Source organism: Anabrus simplex, chromosome 5 (genome assembly GCF_040414725.1).
Source record: "Anabrus simplex isolate iqAnaSimp1 chromosome 5, ASM4041472v1, whole genome shotgun sequence".
NCBI lineage: Eukaryota > Metazoa > Arthropoda > Insecta > Orthoptera > Tettigoniidae > Anabrus > Anabrus simplex.
The window spans coordinates 192,271,947-192,295,016 of NC_090269.1; the positions used below are offsets into that span (position 1 = coordinate 192,271,947).

General features: G+C 40.6%; 1 protein-coding gene across 1 annotated transcript in view; it reads right to left on the minus strand.

Moving 5' to 3' along the window:
• LOC136873910 (general odorant-binding protein 19d) overlaps positions 1-22,788 on the minus strand; it is a 53,520-nt gene extending 30,732 nt beyond the window's left edge. The window contains exons 1-3 of the mRNA XM_067147240.2: positions 22,693-22,788; positions 18,183-18,267; positions 7,276-7,328 (exon numbers count right to left, since the gene is read on the minus strand). Coding sequence (XP_067003341.2) covers positions 7,276-7,328; positions 18,183-18,267; positions 22,693-22,740 — 186 coding nt within the window. The 5' untranslated portion in view covers positions 22,741-22,788. The remainder of the gene's footprint in view (positions 1-7,275; positions 7,329-18,182; positions 18,268-22,692) is intronic.
• Positions 22,789-23,070: the final 282 nt, after the last annotated feature.

Genomic DNA, 23,070 nt, shown 5'->3' on the forward strand with positions numbered 1-23,070 from the left:
TCTAACTGTAAGTCCTTAGCCTATTAGTTCCTAAGAAAATTACGTAAGGAATACGCAAACACTAAAACAATACTAAACCAACTACAACTTCGTCAAACAGTAAGGAAATTGCGATACTGCTATCAAGAAAATATGGAATCCCACAGTTTATACATTGCTTCACAAATCACAACAATATAGAGTGTGTAAGAGCCATTGGACATAATATAACATCTTATTGAATTTGGAACAAGCGTGTTTGCAAATTTTTTACTCGGGAATCCATATTTATTGGGGACATCAGTTTTATGAACTGTGTTTGCTGATCAGAAATATCCGGTCGATATTAAAATAGTCGTGCAATAACTAGAACTACTTCCCCACCAGGCGAAACATTTAGTTTATATCACCTAAACCTCAGTCAGTACATCTACGTTGAACTGAAGAAGATAGTAGTTTTTAAAACCTGCAGTATTTTGAGGAAAGTGATGAATAATGATTTGAAGGATCCATAACGGGAGAAAATCAGAGGACCTATAATATTTCTCTCGGCTTAGATATTAATCCCGCCTCATGTAACTAAACACCAAGGAAACATGAGAATACCTGGTTAGTAATAATAATAATAATCATCATCATCATCATCTACATACATAAAATCGTAAGATTCACGTGCCTGTACATTCATTATATGAGCAAGATTTCCTTTCAATTATTTGTTTCATACATGATACTGATCATCTAAAGGACTTTTACCTTTGATGTCGGCCTGTCTAATCATCTATCTGTGTCCCTAAGACTGGAAAAATGCTGGACATATTTGAACCAAACTACATATGTGGAATCTACTCATGGAGGATTGTCTCATCGCGTGCATGTGACGTCAAGGTCATCAAATGCAGTTAGGATTTATAAGAAGATTATTCGCAAATATCTTCGTTAATGTCTATCAAAAGAATGTATTTATAATAAAAGTTTTAAAATATATTATTTCCATTAGTTTATCCCTTATATATATATATCGCCGGCCCCGTGGTGTAAGGGTGGCGTGCCTGCCTCTTACCCGGAGGCCCCGGGTTCGATTCCCGGCCAGGTCGGGGATTTTTATCTGGACCTGAGGGCTGGTTCGAGGTCCACTCAGCCTACGTGATTAGAATTGAGGAGCTATCTGACGGTGAGATAGCGGCCCCGGTCTCGAAAGCCAAGAATAACGGCCGAGAGGGTTCGTCGTGCTGACCATACGACACCTCTGCAGGCCTTAGGGCTGAGCAGCGGTCGCTTGGTAGGCCAAGGCCCTTCAAGGGCTGTAGTGCCATGGGGGGGGGGCTTATATATATTTATCGTACGGCGAATAATAACGGAGATGCTTACGACAAATTGGAAAACTTAAAAAGCAATTTTACTCTTTTCGACAGAGTAGATAATAAGGGAAGTAACATGAGCGATGGGTTTCATGAGTCTTCAGCCAAAGTGTCACGCCAGTTGTCAGACAAGCAATAATATGCAACCTGAAAAGCAGGGAGAATTTCGTGCAAATCTGCGCACAAGTTCGGACCAGGAACTCTACCGTACAGTAAATTCGGAAATCGTTCTCATTCTGTCCCGACTTTTACGGAAATAATATCGGTTAACATGTCGTATTAAAAGTGAAAATAGAGTCATGCAACCTCACGAAGGACACATGTAATCCAATGCAAAATCTCGTGCGAAGAAAGGGTGCAAATGCTCGTTAGAAATATTTGTGCCAAATTACAGCTCTTTAGCTTCATGGGAAGTGTGAGAATTGAATGTTGTAATAGGGGATTTCAACCTATTTCACCTCATAGTCAAAAAATCAAAATATAACACCCCTTCACTCCTTAAATAGCTTATAAGAAACGCTTGTGCCAAACTTCAGCCTTTGTGGAAAGTGTGCAATTTAGTGATAATGGTTTTTAGGGCATTTACCCCAAATTCAAACCCCTTTACCGCAGAAGATCAGATAAAGCATTTTTATTTACTCAATTAGCTTATAAGGAACCCCTGTGCCAAATTATACCCCTCCAGCATTGTGGGGATTGTGCGATGCAGTGGTATTAGGGTATACACCACAATTTTACACCGTTTATCACAGAACGTCGGAATAAAATATTAATTAGCTTATAAGAAACACTTGTACCAAATTTCAGCTCTCTACCTTTATGGGAAGTGTGCGATTTAGTGATAAACTTATTATGTTTAGGGCAGTTAAGCCCGGTTTCATCCAGTTGATCACAAAACATCGTATTGAAACAACTTCGCTTTTCCTAATTGACTTATAAGGATCTTTATGCCAAATTTCTGCCCTCTAGCTTCGAGGGAAATGTGAGAATTAACGTTATTGTAATTAGCAAACTTACCGCATGTCACCACTTTAATTACAAAACGTCGCACTTTTCTTAATTAGCTTGTGAAAAACATTTGTGTCAAACTGCAGCCCTCATTTCACCCCCTTAATCACAAAAATTGGAATAAAACATCGTTACTTCACTGAAATTGTTTATAACAAACACTTGTGCTCAAGTTCATCCCTGTACCTTCGTGGGAAGTGAGTGATTTAGGATTTTGTGTTTATAATATTTACCCCAATTTCGCTCGTTTACCATAAATCGGAATAAAATGTTTCTACTTCCTTAATAATAATAATAATAATAATAATAATAATAATAATAATAATAATAATAATAATAATAATTGTACCGGGTGGTACACCTCCACGTCGCTAATTCAGACTTTGCGCCAGTTGAAACTCCCCTTCTGGAGGAAGTCTGAACTTTATCTAATGTGTTAATTTTCAAGTTTCTCAGAAGATGTCACTACTTGGAAATTTTGAAGTTTCTGAACTGTGTCGTTTTCGAGGTATTTTTGTTTTGCCTGTAGTAAGAAGTGTGAACATTCTCTTCTAGAGGACACTACTGAAGAACTACAATGGTGCACCCTAGTGCGAAGTGGAAGAACTGTTTTTTGGAGAAATTTTTATTTCAAAAGTTTGTTCCTTGTTAAATTTCTTTCTGTTATTGTTTAAGTTGGCTGTATAACCCTTTCATTCCCCTTGTTTTGAATTTAGCCAATCCCGAATCTCCTTAATTAATTTATGACCAATCAGGTGCATCTTCTCCAAATTGGATATGTTGCTTAACCCTAGCCAATAAAAGTCTTGTGGGCGGGTGTTTTCATTCCTGAAACGCCTCGAACTTTCCACGAGAGTATATAAACTGCTGATTTTCGGGTCTCTGCGCCACTTCTGTAACATCTTTCAGTGTGTAAAGTACGTTGCAGGTGGCGGGAAGCGCCTCTTTCTTCGGGTAGCAGTTCATCCACAAGGTAATGGCCGTGTAATAACTTCTTTTCTTGCTAGCTCAGCAGTTTAACTCTCGGGGCAGGTCCGAAGCCTTTTACCATGTAACTTTCCTCTGAAATGTAAAGACACTTAGTTTCAATTCTATCTTTTTAAACTAAAAATTTGGGATAGAGAGTGCTTAACCCTCTCGAGCTCCCACTCATGTTGCTTTGAGGTGAACTTATTTTCTCAACCGTTTCTTCCAGTCTAGCGTAATGTAAATTGTCTGCTTATATAAGTCACCTCTTTAGTATGGGATTAGCCCTTGCATTAGCGGCCTAGTGCCAGATTAGCTTTTAAACAAAATGTATTAGGAGTGCAAGAACGCCTCCTCTCAAGTTGGTATTTTTGAGGCCATGTAATTTTCATGTTTTTTTTTACTTAATAGGCCTCAGTAGGTTGGGTATTTTTACCCCTGTGTTTATGTCCTTACAGGACAACTTGAAGGTGGAGTTTGGTGTGGCCTTTGATAGGCTTAAACTTTGAGAGCGGATCGCTCTTTTGAAATTTGTTTCTGCGTGCCTCTAGGAGGCTTTACTGTGTAATTGGGAGCCAGTGCTCCTGGGCATGATTGGGGTTTTCTGCCCCTCTGTTGTATCTTGTTTTTGGGGTAAAGTTGGGCTAATTGCTCAAGAATTGTGAGTTCGGGGCTCGAAGCCCAAATCCTGTTAGTACTGTAATTGTACGTTTGTTGCCTTGCTACTCTGTACCTGCCATTCTTGTTATTTCTTAATTTTGAAAAGAGAATATAACCTTGTTAAATTTTACCTTAACTTTAATTTCGTAGTTTGAGACCCGTTCACCCCCGCACCTTCTTTCACCTCTGCTGTTCCACAGATACCTCGGAACAATAATAATAATAATTTCGTGTGGCTATTTCTAGCCGAGTGCAGCCCTTGTAAGGCAGACCCTCCGATGAGGGTGGATGGCATCTGCCATGTGTAAGTAACTGCGTGTTATTGTGGTGGAGGATAGTGTTATGTTGCAGGGATGTTGGGGACAGCACAAACACCCAGCCCCCGGGCTATTAGAGTTAACCAATGAAGGTTAAAATCCCCGACCCGGCCGGAAATCGAGCCCGGAATCCTTTGAACCGAAGGCCAGTACGCTGACCATTCAGCCAAAGAGTCGGAATCTACTTTCCTAAGTAGCGTATATGCGTATGTACCGAATTATATCCCTCCAGCGTTGTGGAAAGTGTTCGATTTTGTGATATTGTGTTTAGAGCATTTACCCTAATGTTACCCCATTTTTAAGAAAATATCGGAATAAAACGTCTTGTACTTATTCCTAACTACCTTATAAGGAAAAACTACGCCACATTTCAGCCCTCTAGTTTCCCTCGAAGTGTGAGTGCTAGTGATCCAGGGCTTTCACGTTTATAAAGATTGGGCTGCAGTGAAAATTCATGGTAGAATGGGTTTGTGATTCAAATTACTTGCAGGCGATAGATAAGGCTGTAATATTTCACCTTGGTTGTTTATAATCAACATGGATAATTTGCTGGAAGGTATAAAATGGCAGGAAGGGAGCAGGCTTCACAAATAGTAGAAGTCCTCTCAGTTTTAATTACTGCGTTGATGGGTTGAAAGTTCCCTTTGGGGATCATTGTAAGTACCTAGGTGTAAATACAAGGAAAGATCTTCATTGGGGTAATCACATAAATGGGTTTCTAAATAAAGAGTACAGATCTCTGCACATGGTTATGAGGGTGTTTAGGGGTTGTAGTAAGGATGTAAAGGAGAGGGCATATAAATCTCTGGTAAGACGCCAACTAGAGTATGGTTCCAGTGTATGGCACCCTCACTAGGATTACTTGATTCAAGAACTGGAAAAAAAACAAAGAAATGCACCTCGATTTGTTCTGGGTGATTTCCGACAAAACAGTAGCGTTACAAAAATGTTACAAAGTTTGCGCTGGGAAGACTTGGGAGAAAGGAGGCGAGCTGCTCGACTAAGTGGTATGTCTTTAAAAGTAAGGAAGATCACAATGTGAAGATAAAGTTGAAATTCAAGAGGACAAACTGGGGCAAATATTCGTTTATAGGAAGCGGAGTTAGGGATTGGAATAACTTACCAAGGGAGATGTTCAATAAATTTCCAATTTCTTTGCAATCATTTAAGAAAAGACTAGAAAAACAACAAATAAGGAATCTGCCACCTGGGGGACTGCCCTAAATGCAGATCAATATTGATTGATTGATTGATTGATTGATTGATTGATTGATTGATTGATTGATTGATTGATTGATTGATTGATTGATTGATTGATTGATTGATTGATTGATTGATTGATTGATTGATTGATTGATTGATTGATTGATTGATTGATTGATTGATTGATTGATTGATTGATTGATTGATTGATTGATTGATTGATTGATTGATTGATTGATTGATTGATTGATTGATTGATTGATTGATTGATTGATTGATTGATTGATTGATTGATTGATTGATTGATTGATTGATTGATTGATTGATTGATTGATTGATTGCGTGGAACTGTACTGTAATTAGCAGTTTGGCCTATGCTGATGAGTGATACTCAATGTCAGACTTTGCTAAAAGACTGCAATCTAATATCTGGAACACGAAAAGAGGTACAGTGAGCATGATAAAAATAATAAGCATTTCCATGAATAAGATTATGTCAGCAGGGATGTAACCTAAGGAGGATGGTACGTCAGGTCGTGAATACAAAACTGGAAGAGGCAGATCGTTTCAAGTATTTAGAATGTGTATTCTCCCAGGATGGTAGCGTAGTAAATGAAATTGAATCAAAGTGCAGCAGAGCTAAAGCTGTGAGCTCGCACTTGCCGTCAACAGTTTTCTATAAGAAAGAAATCAGCTCCCGGACGGAACTACTGTACATTCGAACCGGGCAGTTTTCAGACCGATTTTGCCGTACGACAGTGAAAGATATCTTATTCATAAATTAAAATTAGCGGACAGTGAATGTAATGAGAATGATTGCTGGTACAATCAGGTGGGAAAAATTGCAGGAGGGTACTCGGAATGAAGAAATAAAGGTTAAGTTAGGAATGACTCAGTGGATGAAACTGTACGCATAAACCGGCTTTCGTGGGGGGTCATGTGAGACGAATGGAGGAGCGTAGGTTACCAAGGAAGATAATGAGTCTGGTCGTGGAGGTAAGAGAGGTATAGGGAGACCAAGGTGGCAGTAGTTAGACTCAGTTTTTAACGATTTATAGATAAAAGGCATGGAACCAAATGAGGCCACAGAACTAGTTACAAGTACAGAGTTGTGGAGGCGTTTAACTAATTCACAGGTGCTTGTAGACTGAACGCTGAAAGGTTTAACCGTCTATAATGATGTATGCATGTAATAAACTACTGTATCTTGCGTAAGGTTTGAGGATTCTAACATTGTAAAAAAAAAAAAAAAAATGATATGTATGGCTTTTAGTGCCGGGATATCCCAGGACGGGTTCGGCTCGCCAGGTGCAGGTCTTTCTATGCGACTCCCGTAGGCGACCTGCGCGTCGTGATGAGGATGAAATGATGATGAAGACAACACATACACCCAGACCCCGTGCCATTGGAATTAACCAATTAAGGTTAAACTCCCCGACCCGACCGGGAATCGAACCCGGGACCCTCTGAACCGAAGGCCAGTACGCTGACCGTTCAGCCAACGAGTCGGACTGTAAAAAAAAAACCAGTGTCATACTTACGCACTAAATGAAGCATGCTTGTGGAAAGTGTGATAGCGCCAAAGGTAGACGAAAATTCAACAAGTCTTTAGAGTGAGGAGAGCCAAAGTATATTTATCATCTTCAATATCATCATCTCCTCCTGGAAAACTGAGTTGAGAAGTTGGCAAACCTACTTGCCTTCTTTCCCATGGTGAGAAAAAAATACAATGCTTAAATATAGAGAACTACAGTAGATATGTTTTCATTCTCATTGCTTACCGCTAGAGTTTCAGTCGATAGCTTCTCGTGCTTGCTCACGGTGTTCACATCATCTGAAACAACAAAAGGCAGAAATAATCATCGTTCTTAATTAAAGATGAAATAATTCGTCGAATTATTTGTCCGGCTCCTTAGCAGAATAGTCAGCGTAGTAGCCTTAAATTCACTGAGATCCTAAGTTCAATTAGCGGTCGTACCGAGAATTGTAGTCGCGTTTTGTTTAGTTGCTCTAACTCGACGGCTGGTTGTTTGTGAACATCCTAATACATAATATATCACCATTTACTTACAATGGACCTACACTACGAAATACCACAGAAACCAGCAATAGCGCTGGTGTCAAGGAAAGTGAGTTGGCTGCATACCAATAAGAGTAGGTTAACCAGCAGAACATGCTCCCTTCTTACGTCTCCGCAAACTCTTTAAAAACCACTCGTGCTTAGTTTAATTCACACTGATTGCGAATAATTTCCTCTTTTGAAAGCTCGCATCGGACGAGCGTAAATGAACTTGGCCTATCTACGTTACAAATGTGACGTTGTATCTGTTCAAGGTTATATATATATGAAACATTCTCTTCGTTTACGTACTGGATATCATTGTTACTTTCAAGTCAATGACAATGGAGTATTAGAGAGAAATTCAAACATGAATACGTCCTAATCTACTAAGGAACGTTCGCGAAATGCGTGACAAATATTTGTACAGTGATGAACATCCACTGTTAACTGTACTAATTTTAACTGCCCATAGCAACAATTGTGGGGGAGGTTCGTGTAAATCCGCAGCAATAAATGGTGGTGATGATTATTGTTTTAAAAGGAAGTACAACTGAGCAAGAGGTCCGACCCTTCGAAGAATGAAGATATCGGCAATCGAAAGGAAAGGGTCACGAAGGGTGTGGAAAGAGTCCCTAGGCCTTGCAAACCTAATACGCAAGAGAACAAGAGTTGACAAGGGGGGTGGGGTCAGATACGAAATATGAAAGTGAGGAGCCTCACACAAATAAGTGAAAGTAACGTCAGACTCACCTAGAGGACCCATGGTCGTCAACCCACGCTCCAAAGATTAAAGAACCTGCGTCACCTTATACGACAGGCTGGGGATGCCGTGGGTATGTTCCAACACCCCCAAGCACAGTGAAAAGTAACTGAAATATAACTTCACTGTAGCTCTACCCCAGCGCGAGGAAAAGGTATGATCATCTTATTGTACATTCTCTAAACATCTTTCACTCTGATAGTAAGATTGAAAATTATGGAGAGCGGGCGTTACCCTCTAGTTGGCCCAACTTCTCCCTCAGGGGAGGATTGAAAATTAAAATTGTGCAGTGGATACTTTTGGGGTGGCATCAAGAAACTTCTGTGTGGGAAACAGGTTTGTTTATGGTGAGTACGTCCACAATATGTATTACTAATTTCAAGTAGTATCGTTTCTAGTACTACTGGCAATTAATTCACGGACTACTGTGCAATTATTCGTACCATGCTTCGGAATTACCTGAACTACTACGGATTTAGCCAAAGTATTACAATTACAATTCATGCTTAATCAGTCCAGGTCTGTCACCTTTTCAACTGATTATTAAAAAGGAAAATGTTTTAGTTTAAAAACTACACTTTGCACCATAATGGGAGTATACTTTCCACCAGACATCCATGACAGAATCATAATAGAGGAATGTAGCACAGCCTTCAATAACATAAACAAGAATGAGCCCTGCATAATGACTGGTGATTTGAACTGTATGATAAATTATCAGAACATTAAGACAAAAATCGTCCTAGGTTCCCTAGAAACAGAGGGTTTTACCCTTCTTAATGATTCAGAGAAGGAAACATACTTCTCATATAACTGGAGCAGTACAGTACAATCAATCTTGTCTTATCAAACATGAAGGGACTCAACCTCAAGAAACAAATCGTTCTTGAAAACATAATTGTCAGGAAGCACTTACCAGTGGAGACGACCTTCATCATAGACAGAGGTTATAACTAGGTCCTACACTCACAACAAGAAACGAATTCGAGGATGATTAATATCACCCACCCAGTTGAGGAATTAGCAAAAACACCGGATCTCTTAGAGAGGATACGTTTGGGAAATCTGAACGAAGCAGAGCGTATCATAGAACATATGCTGGAAAACTCAAAGGTAAGAGAACGATAAAACAAACGTAGAGCTAAACCACGATTCAATGCTGCTTGCTACGAGACAAGAAGGAATGCATTAGATGCTCTACATAAACAGAAACAAACGTGCAAACATATTCAACACTAAGGGGACTTTACAAGAAGGTGTTTAAAGGTCATGGAAGATTTCCAGCGTTTAATGAAATTAAATTGATAGAAAGAGCGGTACAAAATCCCTACAGGGTTCTGTAACCAAGGCAGCCAAAATTTCCAAGGCACATGGCAATGGAAACGTGGACATCACATTTCGGTAAGGTACTACAGGCCAAGGACTCCATACCATCCAAGAAGGACGACAATAACAATATTACCAGTACTCGGTTGTTCACAGAAGACGAGGTAGAGGAGGCAATCCGAGAAAGTAAAGACCACAAGGCTTGTGGTTCAGATATCCCATTTAATGAACGCTTGAAACAGAGCATTACAGAGCTCAAAGCAGCTAGGACATCCGTCATGAATCAATGCCTTATAAGAGGATCCATTCCGGACAGATGGAAATACGCCACACTAAAGGTAAATCATCAGGATCCATATGCTGCATTGCATTAGAATGCATTCCATTTAAAAAACTGGCTAAGCTCCTTGCAAAAGAAAACTAACAGAACTTGTGGATCATGTGATACCAGAAGAGCAATTTGGGTTTCGAAGGGGCAGATCTACTCTACAGGCTTTTCAGTGATTAAAAAATGACATACTGGAAACAACAGGGACAGAGAAAGGGAAACTACATGTTGCTTTCATCGACTTCTCAAAGGCGTTTGACTCGGGTCAACAAAGCATTACTGATAGGAAAACTGGAGAATCTTATTGGAAGTGATAACGCCCTATTTGTTCTGATACGAAATATAGTTGCAGAGAACTACGTACAATTGACGACAATTTGATAAGGTCTTTTCCGATAGAACAAACAACAGGACTGTTTTAGGAGGATCCGTTGAGCCCAATCCTGTTCGACATAGCGGCCATGGACGCAGTCAGGAAAGTAAGTGCGGAGAATGTAAAAATGTATGTCTATGCGGATGATATGGCAATTGCACCTTCGTCAAGTGAAGAACTACAAGCAGCTTTTGATAGACTAAGTAATGAGCAGGTAGAAATTATTTACAGCTGAACGCATGTAAAACAGTAGTTTTGACATTCAGACGAAGAGGGAAAATTGCGTAGAAAGACACAATTTATTATAAGAGTGAGAGATTATCGACGCCCGCTTCCTTTAAGTAACCGTGAATGACTCTACAGGTCACGGGTACCACTTTCATTCTACATATAAAAGACAAGGTCTCTGCTGCGGTAATAGCCAGGAATAAAATAAAGCATCTGAGGAGTAGGCCCTATTTCTGTGGATACGGCGATGAAGCTCTTTAATAGTAAGTTACGGACTACAGCTAATATGGGACCATCTTACCACTAGTAATTTAAGATAATTAGAGAAGACCAAAGCTATTTATTTAAAGAAATTTCTAACCCTATCAAAATTTACTCCTTCTCGACTGATATACGAACTAGTAAGAGACAGATGCTTCATAGAGCACCTACGAGAGTGGACGCTACTATATTCTACACCTGCCTACGGCAATTTTCTGCAAGAACTTTATTCAAAGAAGAAGGAAATATGGAGCACGTTTTATACCACGGATGCCATGGTGACTCAAGAGTGGAAACAACCAAATTATGAGCTACGACATGTCATCACACGATTTGCGGTACATGGCTTTCATCACGGAATATGTGACAATCCGAGACAACATGATCCGCAGGAGAATTGTGTGTGTCGACTGTGCAAGAATCGTTGTGATCGCTATCACCTTCAGGAATGTGGAAAAAGATTGGTATCTTTGACCAAATTTTGTAGTGATTAACACAGAGAACTACATACCGGTATTGTATTCTAAGTGAATATTTATTTATATATGTATCCATTTCATGGTCATTGGCTGCATTAAATTATATTAATTACAATTACAATTGCCGGCCCCGCGGTGTAGGGGCAGCGTGGCTGCCTCTTACCCAGAGATCCCGAGTTCGATTCCCGACCAGGTCAGGGATTTTTACCTGCATCTGAGGGCTGTTTTGAGGTCCACTCAGCCTACGTGATTACAATTGAGGAGCTATCTGACGGTTAGATGGCGGCCCTGGTCTAGAAAGCCAAGAATAACGGTCGAGAGGATCCGTCGTGCTGACCACACGACACCTCGTAATCTGCAGGCCTTCGGGCTGAGCAGCGGTCGCTTGGTAGGCCATGGCTCTTCGGGGCTGTTGTGCCATGGGGTTTGGTTTGATCTGGTTTGGTTTGGAACAATTAAAATTAAGCAGAATAATTTTTAAAATGTAGCATTAGGAACAGTTGCTCCAGTCTCTAAATATTACTTTGATCACCCTGCGTCATACTTCAAATTTTTCCTCAATAATACAGATTTAGCCCAAACTCCCCTACATGTTTATTGGTCTTGATAACGAAATCGTGTATACACAGTAAGAAGCAATGAGCGATTCATTTCTACTGTACAGCTGAGAGTTGAGCAACTCGAAACTTCAGTCTTCAGAAAACATCGCTAGGACCAGGTTTTGTAGATTCTGGAGTAAGATTAGATCGATCGCTAATTCTATATGTAAACTAACGGATAACATTGATGGCTGGTGCACATAAATTATGGAGTAGGGAAAGGAGACTATCAGAATGACAGGGAACACTAAATAGAGGTTAATACTTACCTTTCCCCTTTCCCAGACTTTGGGCAGGTGGATTGATTACGAAATTTGGTATGGTTTAACTTGCTTCATTATTAATTAGTTTTCTTATTACTTGTTCTCACATTATTATTATTATTATTATTATTATTATTATTATTATTATTATCTTTTATCCACTTGAATTCGTCTTTTCAATTACATATACCTTTGTTTTATTTGCTTAAACCTTTTTGGCAGGAAAAATTAAATGCTTGCCTTTAAAAATCTGGACAGAATAAAAAGACATCCTTCTTGCTGTGAAATATCCTCTTCCATCATTTTCTTCGCGTTCATATATATATTACGTTAAATGAAATATCATGGCTGCGATTTCGATCACTTCGAGTGACGACGGTTCCATCCTATAAGGTAAATACTGTACTTCTGCTTCACATAATTTCACTGAACACACCCATAAACTTTCCCCATTTTAAAAATGTATTTATTTATGTAAAATAGTGTCAGTAACAATGTAATTTTCTCTTTTCCCCAAGTTCCATTACAAATTAATTCGCAGCAGTCATACTCCCCATGCTGCCCCACTTGCGTAACGGTGGCCAAGACTTGCACCCCAAGGGCGCAACCATGTCTGACCAGCGCTCTGGCAATCCCCCACCACTAGGTATATCCAAGATCAATGTGAATGGCTACCTAACAAGTGCAATCAAAGTTTTTTTTTTGTTATTTTTTTTTTGCTAGGGGCTTTACGTCGCACTGACACAGATAGGTCTTATGGCGACGATGGGATAGGAAAGGCCTAGGAGTTGGAAGGAAGCGGCCGTGGCCTTAATTAAGGCACAGACCCAGCATTTGCCTGGCGTGAAAATGGGAAACCACGGAAAACCATTTTCAGGGCTGCCGATAGTGGGATTCGAACCTACTATCTCCCGGATGCAAGCTCACAGCCGCGCGCCTCTACGCGCACGACCAACTCGCCCGGTCAATCAGAGTTGGGAGAGGTGTTCGGCAGGGTTGTCCCTTATCTATGGTAATGTCTGTTATCTCGTTAGAAGCTTTTCTTAGTAATTTAAAGCGCACATTTCGCCAGGAACATTAGATATATTTGCTTATGCTGATGATGTCACCCTGATTTTTGACCACAACACAGATTTCCAACAGCTAATCACGCAACTAGAGACTTACGGTCACTATTCTGGAGCATTTCTTAACTTTCAGAAGACCAAAACCATGCTGATAGGTAGTAGAAGCAGAAATTACAGAGATCTTCTCCCCTGGCCAAATGTAACAGAGGAAATTAAGATGCTAGGAGTGACATTTTTCAATAGCGTGCAGAAGATGATTCAGAAGAACTGGTCCCATGCCCTCACCACAGTGACAGACGTTCTACAACAAGCTAAATATAAATTACAACTCCTGCAGCACAGAACACAGTATGTAAACATATATGCGTTCAGCAAAATCTGGTATATAAGCCAAATCTTGCCTATGCCACGAATGATAGGCATTCAGTTAGCTTCAACAATAGGATGCTACATATGGCAGGGAGCAATATTCAGGATCAGTAAAGCTACATTTTCACTAGCTAGATCTGAAGGAGGACTCGCTCTTGTTGACGTGCATACAAAAACCATACAAAAACGAAACTTGCAATTGATGCAATCACTTGGACGCCCCACATCAAAAATATTCCTAAAGCAAAGGTGCAACCCCAGCGAAAGTAGTAATCCACCGGCAGTGTATGATATCAATCACCACGCGCCACATGTACGATATTTAAGATGTGAACTGAGTTATCTTCCCCGGGACCTCCTTACATCTACAGAAATAACAACGAAGAAGTTGTACACCCATATGCTTCGACAACAATATCAAGCCCCTAACATCATGAAGACGGTGCTGATTGTCAACTGGTATCGTGTTTGGAGGAATGCATCGAATCGTGCGGTTCCCGAAACACCTCGGGGCACCTGGTACAGGGTAATACATGATAAAATACCCACAAATGGTAAACTACACCGTATCCATATGAAAGAAAGCGATTTGTGCACGTTATGTAGGAACTGTAGTGACACCATACATCATAGACTTGCTCAGTGTGAAATCATCCAAAAGGTGTGGAGAAAATTTAGGGGGCTATTACAAACCGTGATAGATTGGTCAGACATCTACATTGCATCTGACTGGCTAATCCGCCCAACCTTCAGTTTACGGCCATCTGAACTGAACAGTGCAGTAGTGCTGCTACTAGGGTGTTATGTGCACAGCGTGTTACACACTAAAAGTCTTGGAAGTGAAGAAGATATCTCGGATATGAGTGTCTGAATAAGGAAAGTTCTTACTTGTCCGAAGAAGAGGAAGTGTCTCGGGAAATATGACAGTAAACTAGCTGGCCTATGTTAACCAGTGCAAGAGTGGTTCTACAAAGTGAGCGCTCCAGTATACAGTGTGAGCGTGAAAAAAGGAATGGAAGAAAGGAACAGTGAATCTATTGAATGTGCTTAATTTATTTGAAATGAATGTGGAACTCTAAAAACAAAATGTTTTGATATTTTTCTGGTTGTATAAGTTATTGTTCAATTACTAATTTGTTGTTTGTCAGTTTAAAAGGATAAATATACTTTTAAGTTAAAGAAACTGAAAAAGTGTCATTATTATATTTAGTTCACGAACTTCAAGTAACAGGAAGTTGCAAAGATGGTTTTTGACTGTGTTCTTCTCTCTCTATTTTCTGCGTTCATTTTGTTAAACAATTGGAAACTATTATCTATGTATTAGTTGTTGTTTATAAATAAATCAGTTTAAAAAACACTACGATATTCCGTACAAGTATGAGAGAGACGGATGTATGCTGACATTCGCGATAGGCAAAGGTAAGCCGAAACTGTATTTGTGGTGAAATCGAATTGACGAATCTAAATCCATATTCACAGCCTTCGTGATGAAATATAACGACAAGAATAATGTTATGTATTTTATAAAAACATTTTATATACAGGCACATGTATTCACTGTCTTCAGCAAAACAATCAACACTGTGGCCTGAAATGTGCCGTGTGTTTGTTTACGACTTAATTGTGTACTCACTCAAAAAAAAACTCATGGTATTGTATGTTCCTTGCATTTAGTACTTTATCATACTTAATTGTAATTACTTTCAAAATACATTTCACCTCTCGTGTTGATACAAACCTTGTTAGTAACCACAATAAACAATAAAACGCAATAAACAATAAACAGTATACCTACAATAGCAATTGCACACCACATTTAACAGGGTTGCAAGGCACCCAATATCACGCTCTACAGCGGCACAGCGACTACATTGGGGTGGTCTGTTTGCCCGACGACCATTACTATACGCGAACTTTTTCTTGAGTCCGATTTTTACGGGGTGAGGAGTAAGGAGGGAGTTTTGCCGGTTCGGGATATACTGCCAACTGGATGGAAATGAAATCTAAATTGAATCGATAATATGATCGAGCGATATGAATTTTCTAAATATTTATTATCTTACGTCAACAATTGTGTCACACATACATTATTTAATATTATATAACATTTCTCAATGCGAATCTTGTTACTAGCATGAATTATATAGTTTGGCATTGCTGTGTAAACAACAACAGTACTAGTTCGTAAAGTGTACGCCAGATGTCGCACAGCGATGAATAAGCGATTCATAGTTTGTGTTTCAAAGGTTGCCGATATGGATGTCGAAGATAACCGAGGTCTACCGATTCAGCACTAGAGAGCTCAAGAAAAGGTTCGCGTATAGTACGTTGTGTCCCGCTAACACCCGCACGTCGGCGGCACCGTTTGCGATGATGCCAAGAGTATCAGGACTGGACCGACGAGGAGTGGGGTCGCGTGTTTTTCTCAGATGAGAGCAGATCCAGTGTGGGTAATGATTCTAGTCGTACCCTCATCTGGCGAGAGGTGGGAAAACGTAATGCACCCAGGAACATTGTCGAACATGATCGTTTTGGTGGTCCAAATGTTATGGTGTGGGAGGCATAATGTTGTGTGGGCGTACGACATCCAAATCTTTGAACGGGATACACTCACCGGTCACGTTATTGTGACTGAGTACTCCTTCCGCATGTTCGTCTTTTCAGGGGGTGCATTCGGCCCTGATTTCATTTTTATGGGTGACCATGCACGACCGCATCGAACAGTGCAGGAGGAAGAGCTCTTGGAACGAGAGGATATTTGGCGAATGGACTGGACTGACCTGCCCGTTTCCCCGACTTCAATCTCATCGAGCACGTGTGGGAAATTTTGGGCAGATGACCACCCAGCAGTTGTCAGCCGCCTAGTGGAGGAATGGAACGCCCTACCACAAGAACTCCTTACCAATCTTGTGGCCTGCACGGGAACACGTTGCAGAGCATGCATCGCTATCCGTGGTGATCACATGCCCTTCTAAGAACCATGTCCCTTCTGTTGTGATGTCCAGGAGACTATCATGAGTCGCAGTGACTTACGTGTAATTTATTGTCTCTGTATTAAAGTGTTATTTATGTTTGTCTCATCGCATATTCCTTTCAGTTGCCTATCATACCATACTGTAGCAGATCTTCCTATGTATTATGGTTCAAGTTTCATCGAGCTATGTTACTTCGCAGTGACACAAAATGTGAACGTTATTTTCGTCCTTAAGTTTAGCACAGCAGTGGAGTTTGAATCCTCCGTGGCTCAGGCGGCAGCGCACCGGCCTTTCACCACTGGATTCCGTGGTTCAATCCCCGGTCACTCCATGTGAGATTTGTGCTGGACAAAGCGAAGACAGGTCAGATTTTTCTTCGGGTACACCTGTTTTCCCTGTCATCTTTCATTCCAGCAGTACTCTCCAGTATCATTTCATTTGTCAGTCATTAATCACTGCCCCAGAGGAGTGCGACGGGCTTCGACAGCTGGCAGAACTCCTATCCTCGCCGCTAGGTGGGGGCTTCATTCATTCTATTTCTGACTCAGCTCCATGATTGGAAACAGGCTGTGGATATTGTAATAGTAGTTTGAATTCGGGACATTATGATAAATTCGGATAGATTCAAAATTATGGATAGGAGGCTGACAGATCTGTAGTTCAGCGAGAACGTACGATAAGTCTGGGGTTTTGGTACCAAAATTACCTTCGCAGTTTTCCAGCAGGCTGGAAAATTTAGGAAGTGAAGTATTGTTTTAAAAACTGTTTCGTCAGAAAATTAATAGTCTTCCGGGATAATTTCTTAAGGAACGCCGCTGAAATCCCGTCCAGGCCTGGTATTTTCCCGGTTTTAAGGTGCTTGAAATGTGAAGTGACTTCAGCGGATGAAGTCCACATGGGGGTGGGTTTCGTCTGTTTGCAGCACATTTTCCTCTACATTGTTTATGAAGTCCTACTTCCAAGGTTCGACATTAGTAGAGCACGTTGTTACATTCATGACATGCGCCACCAACTCTTTCAATAACGTCAAGCTACAGATGGATAAATCGTATAGTGTAGGGGGGCAACGCGTCCGCCTGTCACCCGGCGGCCCCGGGTTCGATTCCCGGCCGGGTCAGGGGTTTTTAATTGTAATGATTAAAATCCGTGGCTGGGGACTGGGTGTTTGTGTTTGTGACGTCCTTAATCTTCCTTTCCTCACACACAACATGCCACACTACCGCCATTCCAATTACACGCAGGTTCATACAATATGGTGCCAGTAGGGGCAAAAGATCCACGTGGGTCGACGCCCCGAGCAAATAGCACTTTATGAAATAAAAAAGAAGTCTACACACGAGGGTTTGCACCAGAAGTTCAACATTTTCGTCTAGACATGAACCCGTTACCACACTCCGTCAGGGTATAAGGATAGGGGGTAACCATAAATCAAATCAGCGTTTCCAAAAGACAAAACATAGTCAGTATAGAGAACCAATAAAATTATTATTATTATTATTATTATTATTATTATTATTATTATTATTATTATTATTATTATTATTATTATTATTATTATTATTATTATTACTATTATTAAACAAACGTGTAATTCTTACCGCTGCTTGCTCCGACAGATTCCGCGCACATCTCTGCATGAGGTCTCACCAGTTTCTCATAGATCTCCGTGTACTGACCCGACACCTGCAATGTCGTGAAAACAGTATTTTAATTCATTGTTATAACTAGGTGTATCCGTTGTTGATGAGTTAAATTTTGTACAAATTTGGCTAAAATGCTATCCAATTTCTCCCCTGCATTGTGATTATACTTTAATTGTGGTCTTGTCAGAGACGTACATGCCCTCTCCTTTACATCATTACTACAACCCCTAAATATTCTCATAACTATATGAAGAGATCTCTAAACTTAAATTACAACCTCGTTAATGTGATTAACCCAATGAAGAGCTCTCCTTATATTAACACCTAAGTACTTAAACTGATCTCTCTTAGATACTTATACCTCACAACACAGTACAGTGGCAGCATAAGTAACTTATAGAGTACATCTTGTTGTTTGTTTGTTTGTTTGTTTGTTTGTTTGTTTGTTTGTTTGTTTGTTTGTTTGTTTGTTTGTTTGTTGGGTATTCAGCCCGAAGGCTGGTTGGATCCTCAACAGGTTCACCATTAGCTGTCATAGATGGCCTAGGTGTCACTGAAGAGGCGTACTAGGGAAATGAGGAGTGAGGTAGTTTCCCGTTGCTTTCCTCACCGAGCCAGAAGTTGCTATTGCACATCAGTCTGCCAAGCCCACTGAAATGCCTGCACCAGCCGACCCTATGAGCGACATTTTCACACCATTCATAGTAGGGACTGGCTGCATAAGGAATGGCATTACTAGCATCACTCATACCTCAGCCACTTTCATATTGTCAAAGCCAAGGAAGAGACTGAGACAGGTCAATGAAAGTAACAATTTTATTCTAGCCCATACCAGAAGACATAGCGCACTGTAAACACTACATCTTGCCAGCAAAGGCATGAGTACATCTTAACTTAATGTTATTGTAGGTTAGTTTTAGGAGCTTAGTACATGGTAGACTATCAAGAGAATTCTAATTTTCAATTTCTCCGTTGTCTGGTAGAGTGAAATGGAATTCGGCCAGCCTAAATCATGTGTGGATTTTTTTCGTGTTAATATAATTACTAGGACTAGGATTTGCGTAGGGACCCCAGGACTTGAAATAAGGTACCATCACAGCATTTTCCAGAAGAACGTGGAATATCATGGGACTGGGAGAAAACCACAGTGTATCGACATCGTCAAATACAATTACTTGTACTATTGAATGTGAAAAATTTCATAAACTGTTTTCTTCAGATAGGTCTATATCAATACTCGCCTTTGTTAAGATTTTTGACAACTATATTTAGAATCCCCCTCTAAACTACCACTTCGTCTTCTTCTTCTTCAATATCCTTATCAGATTTCATCAGAACAATTTAGTATTTATTCTTCTATAACTCAGAATAATGTGGAAGTGCTGATTCCACTCCAAGCACGGAGGTTCTTTGACCAGGATAACTTTCGATTTTCTTTTTTGATAATTTGCTTTACGTCGCACCGACACAGAGAGGTCTTACGGCGACGATTGGCTAGGAAAGGGGTAGGAGTTGGAAGAAAGAGACTGTGACCTTAATTAAGGTACAACCCCAGCATGGGAAACACAGAAAAAACACCTTCATTGCTGTCGACAGTGGGGGTACGAACCCATTATCTCTCGAATGCAAGCTGGCAGTTACTTCACTCAAACCACGCAGCATAATGTGATAATGTTCTTTATCCGTACCCTCTTCTTCCTTCAATTTTACCTCGTAGGATAATCTGAAGTTGTTGATGCTTGTTGTTTCCCCTTCCCTACTTAGGAATATTATAATGATTTGTAGGCTAGTGTACCATCCACTAAAATACTAAATGCCATGTCAATCACTCCGGTATACCTGGTGTGATACTTCCAAAAACAGACAAACATGAAACGGAAGATGAAGTTAATCACTATACACTTCGAGATAAAAACAAGCATTCTGTATTTGTTGATATGAGATATTTTGCTATGTATGTCCTAATTATTGCACTATCGATATTTCAAAATCCCGAAGGGGTTTATGAATAACTCGTAATTGTGTACAACACACACAGTAAACCCCATGCCCGAGGCTGAACCAACAGTTAACCGCAGCCCTGTATTTCTATCTCTTACCAGGTCAATTGCAGCTACAAAAGCCTGAATAGTCCTGTTAAATTAATCTGCTAGGTCGATTATTTTATTGGAACCGAAATCCTCGTGTAATATGTCCTTGTTTTCTTCAATGAAAATGTAGGGTAAAGTTAAGCATAAAAATAATATTAATTATAAAAGACCAAACCCCACAGTGCAACAGCCCCGAAGGACCATGGCGTACCAAGCGACCGCAACTCAGCCCGAAGGCCTGCAGATAACGAGGTGTCGTGTAGTCGGCGCGACGAATCTTCTCGGCCGTTATTCTTGACTTTCTAGACTGGGGCACTATTTCACCATCAAGTGGCAACTCAGTTGTAATCACGCAGGCTGAGTGGATCTCTAACCATCCCTCAGATCCAGGTAAAAAAACTCCCTGACCTGGCCGGGAAAAGAACCCGGGGCCTGCGGTCAAGAGGCAGGCACGCTACCCCTGCATTGTAATGCTCAATTGGGTATCATCAAAGCCAGGGAAACAACTTATTTAGGTCAAGTTCTACGAGGTAGAAAGTACGGGCTTCTACACCTCACATTACAAGGAAAGGCAGAAGACAAGCGAAGAGCTGGTAGACCACCGATGTCATGGCTCCAAAACATCAAAGACTGGACTTGCATCAAAAACACCAACAACTCTTGTTAGCTAAAGAAAGAGGCGCTTTCTCCAGAGTGATAGCCAACGTCTGGGGGACCGGATATGGCACTCGAAGAAGAAGAAGAAGAAGAAGAAGAAGAAGAAGAAGAAGAAGAAGAAGAAGATTTAATCATTATGATCAACAACATAATAAGAATGCGCATGGGGAGAGGTAAGGCCGGAAAGCAAAAGACCGCAGACAAAGGCGACTGCTGGTGAACTCTATTGAATAGTGAAGAAAACATGAGATCACGGTACCCAGCTATAAGTTTAGGGGGCAAGTTGACTGGTCGCCTAGCGACGTGGATGATACAGCTCGAGCATGCACAAACCGTACCGTACCACTCCGTATCATTCCGTACTAGTCGGTGCGTCCGCCTATATAAGTTTAGAATGTTGTCTGTCTGTTAGGTCATCAGCTCAGAGGCTGGTTGGATCCTCAAATAGTACCACCAAAGGTTATGCGGTTATAAGGAAACTGCAAAAACCAATGGCAGCACCAAAATGAGGCGTACTAGGCAAGACGAGGAGTGAGGTAGTTCGTCATTGCTTTCCTCACTGGGTCAGAAAGTGCTATTGCAGCACGAGTAGACAAGACGAGGAGTGAGGTAGTTTGCCATTGCTTTCCTCACTGGGTCAGAAAGTGCTATTGCAGCACGACTGACCCCATGAGCAACACCTTTCATAACACTCAGATGCACTAGTCGTGCTCTGAATGCCATTACTCCGCACCACCAATACCCCCAGCAGCTTCCATATTGTCACAGCCATGGATGAGACTGCGACTTCGGTGAATTTATTTTTTTTTTTATTTTTTTTTTTACAATTTGCTTTACGTCGCACCGACACAGGTAGGTCTTATGGCGACGATGGGGTAGGAAAGGCCTAGGAGTGGGAAGGAAGCGGCCGTGGCCTTAATTAAGGTACAGCCCCAGCATTTGCCTGGTGTGAACATGGGAAACCACGGAAAACCATCTTCAGGGATGCCGACAGTGGGGTTCGAACCTACTATCTCCCGAATACTGGACACTGGCCGCACTTAAGCGACTGCAGCTATCGAGCTCGGTCGACTTCGGTGAAAGCTACACTTTACTCTGGCCTGTGCCAAGAGATGGATACAAAAGTACTGTATCCATCAAGAAATGGCAGCAGGCAAGTTTAGAATGTTATAATTTGTTAAATTACAGGTACATATTAATCCTGCTGGAATTCCCTTTTTTAATTATACCAAACGCGATAAAATTTCAAAACATTCGATAAATTTCAAAAATTCGTACACAATATAACTCCTGCCCCAATTGTCCTTAGTCTACAGCTGTGGTGCCGTTATGTCAACCATGATATTGTATATTCAATTATACGCATGCCATGAGTCAGATGTGCACTCAAAAGTCAATTTGAAGCAAATTAATAAATTCAAACTTTTTCGACGAGTTAGAAATCGCACATTCCTATGAACACAATCTATAGACTATAGTCGCTTAAGAACCAGTACTACGTAAGGACAACATTATTTTACATCAGAAGGAAAGAAACATAAATATACGAATATGGTCCAGAAGGTTCAAATAATGAAATATCTCAAATAATTTGTAAGAAAAGGGAAAAAAATAATTTCTGTATACTCTTAAATGACACAAGACTGGACCGAGAATCGATCCCGCAGTCTTGAGCTGCACACAGGGATGTGAAGAAGTGGCTTTGTCGATTCACTTACCAAAGTCAGGGTCGTTATGGTTAACAATACTGTCAGCAGGTAGTTCATCGTTACGACTATGAATTTCCTCCGAAAGTTTGCTGTTTTATACTGTCCCAAGACTCTCAAACAAAGAGATAAGAAATGAGGTTATCATGGGCATATCAACACTTAAAACGAAAAGAACTATCTCAGAACATCGCTGCTTATGAGGAGCAACGTCTTAGATAAGATACAAGTTTCCTGGAAAGTTTCACATTTGCACCTAAAATATTCAACTTTAGGACTTGCTGGCGAGACCTAGTGCTTACAGTGGTAAGATCAAATTTGTTACTTTCATTGACCTGTCTCAGTCTCATCCATGGCTTTGACGACATGAAAGTGACTGAGATATGAGCG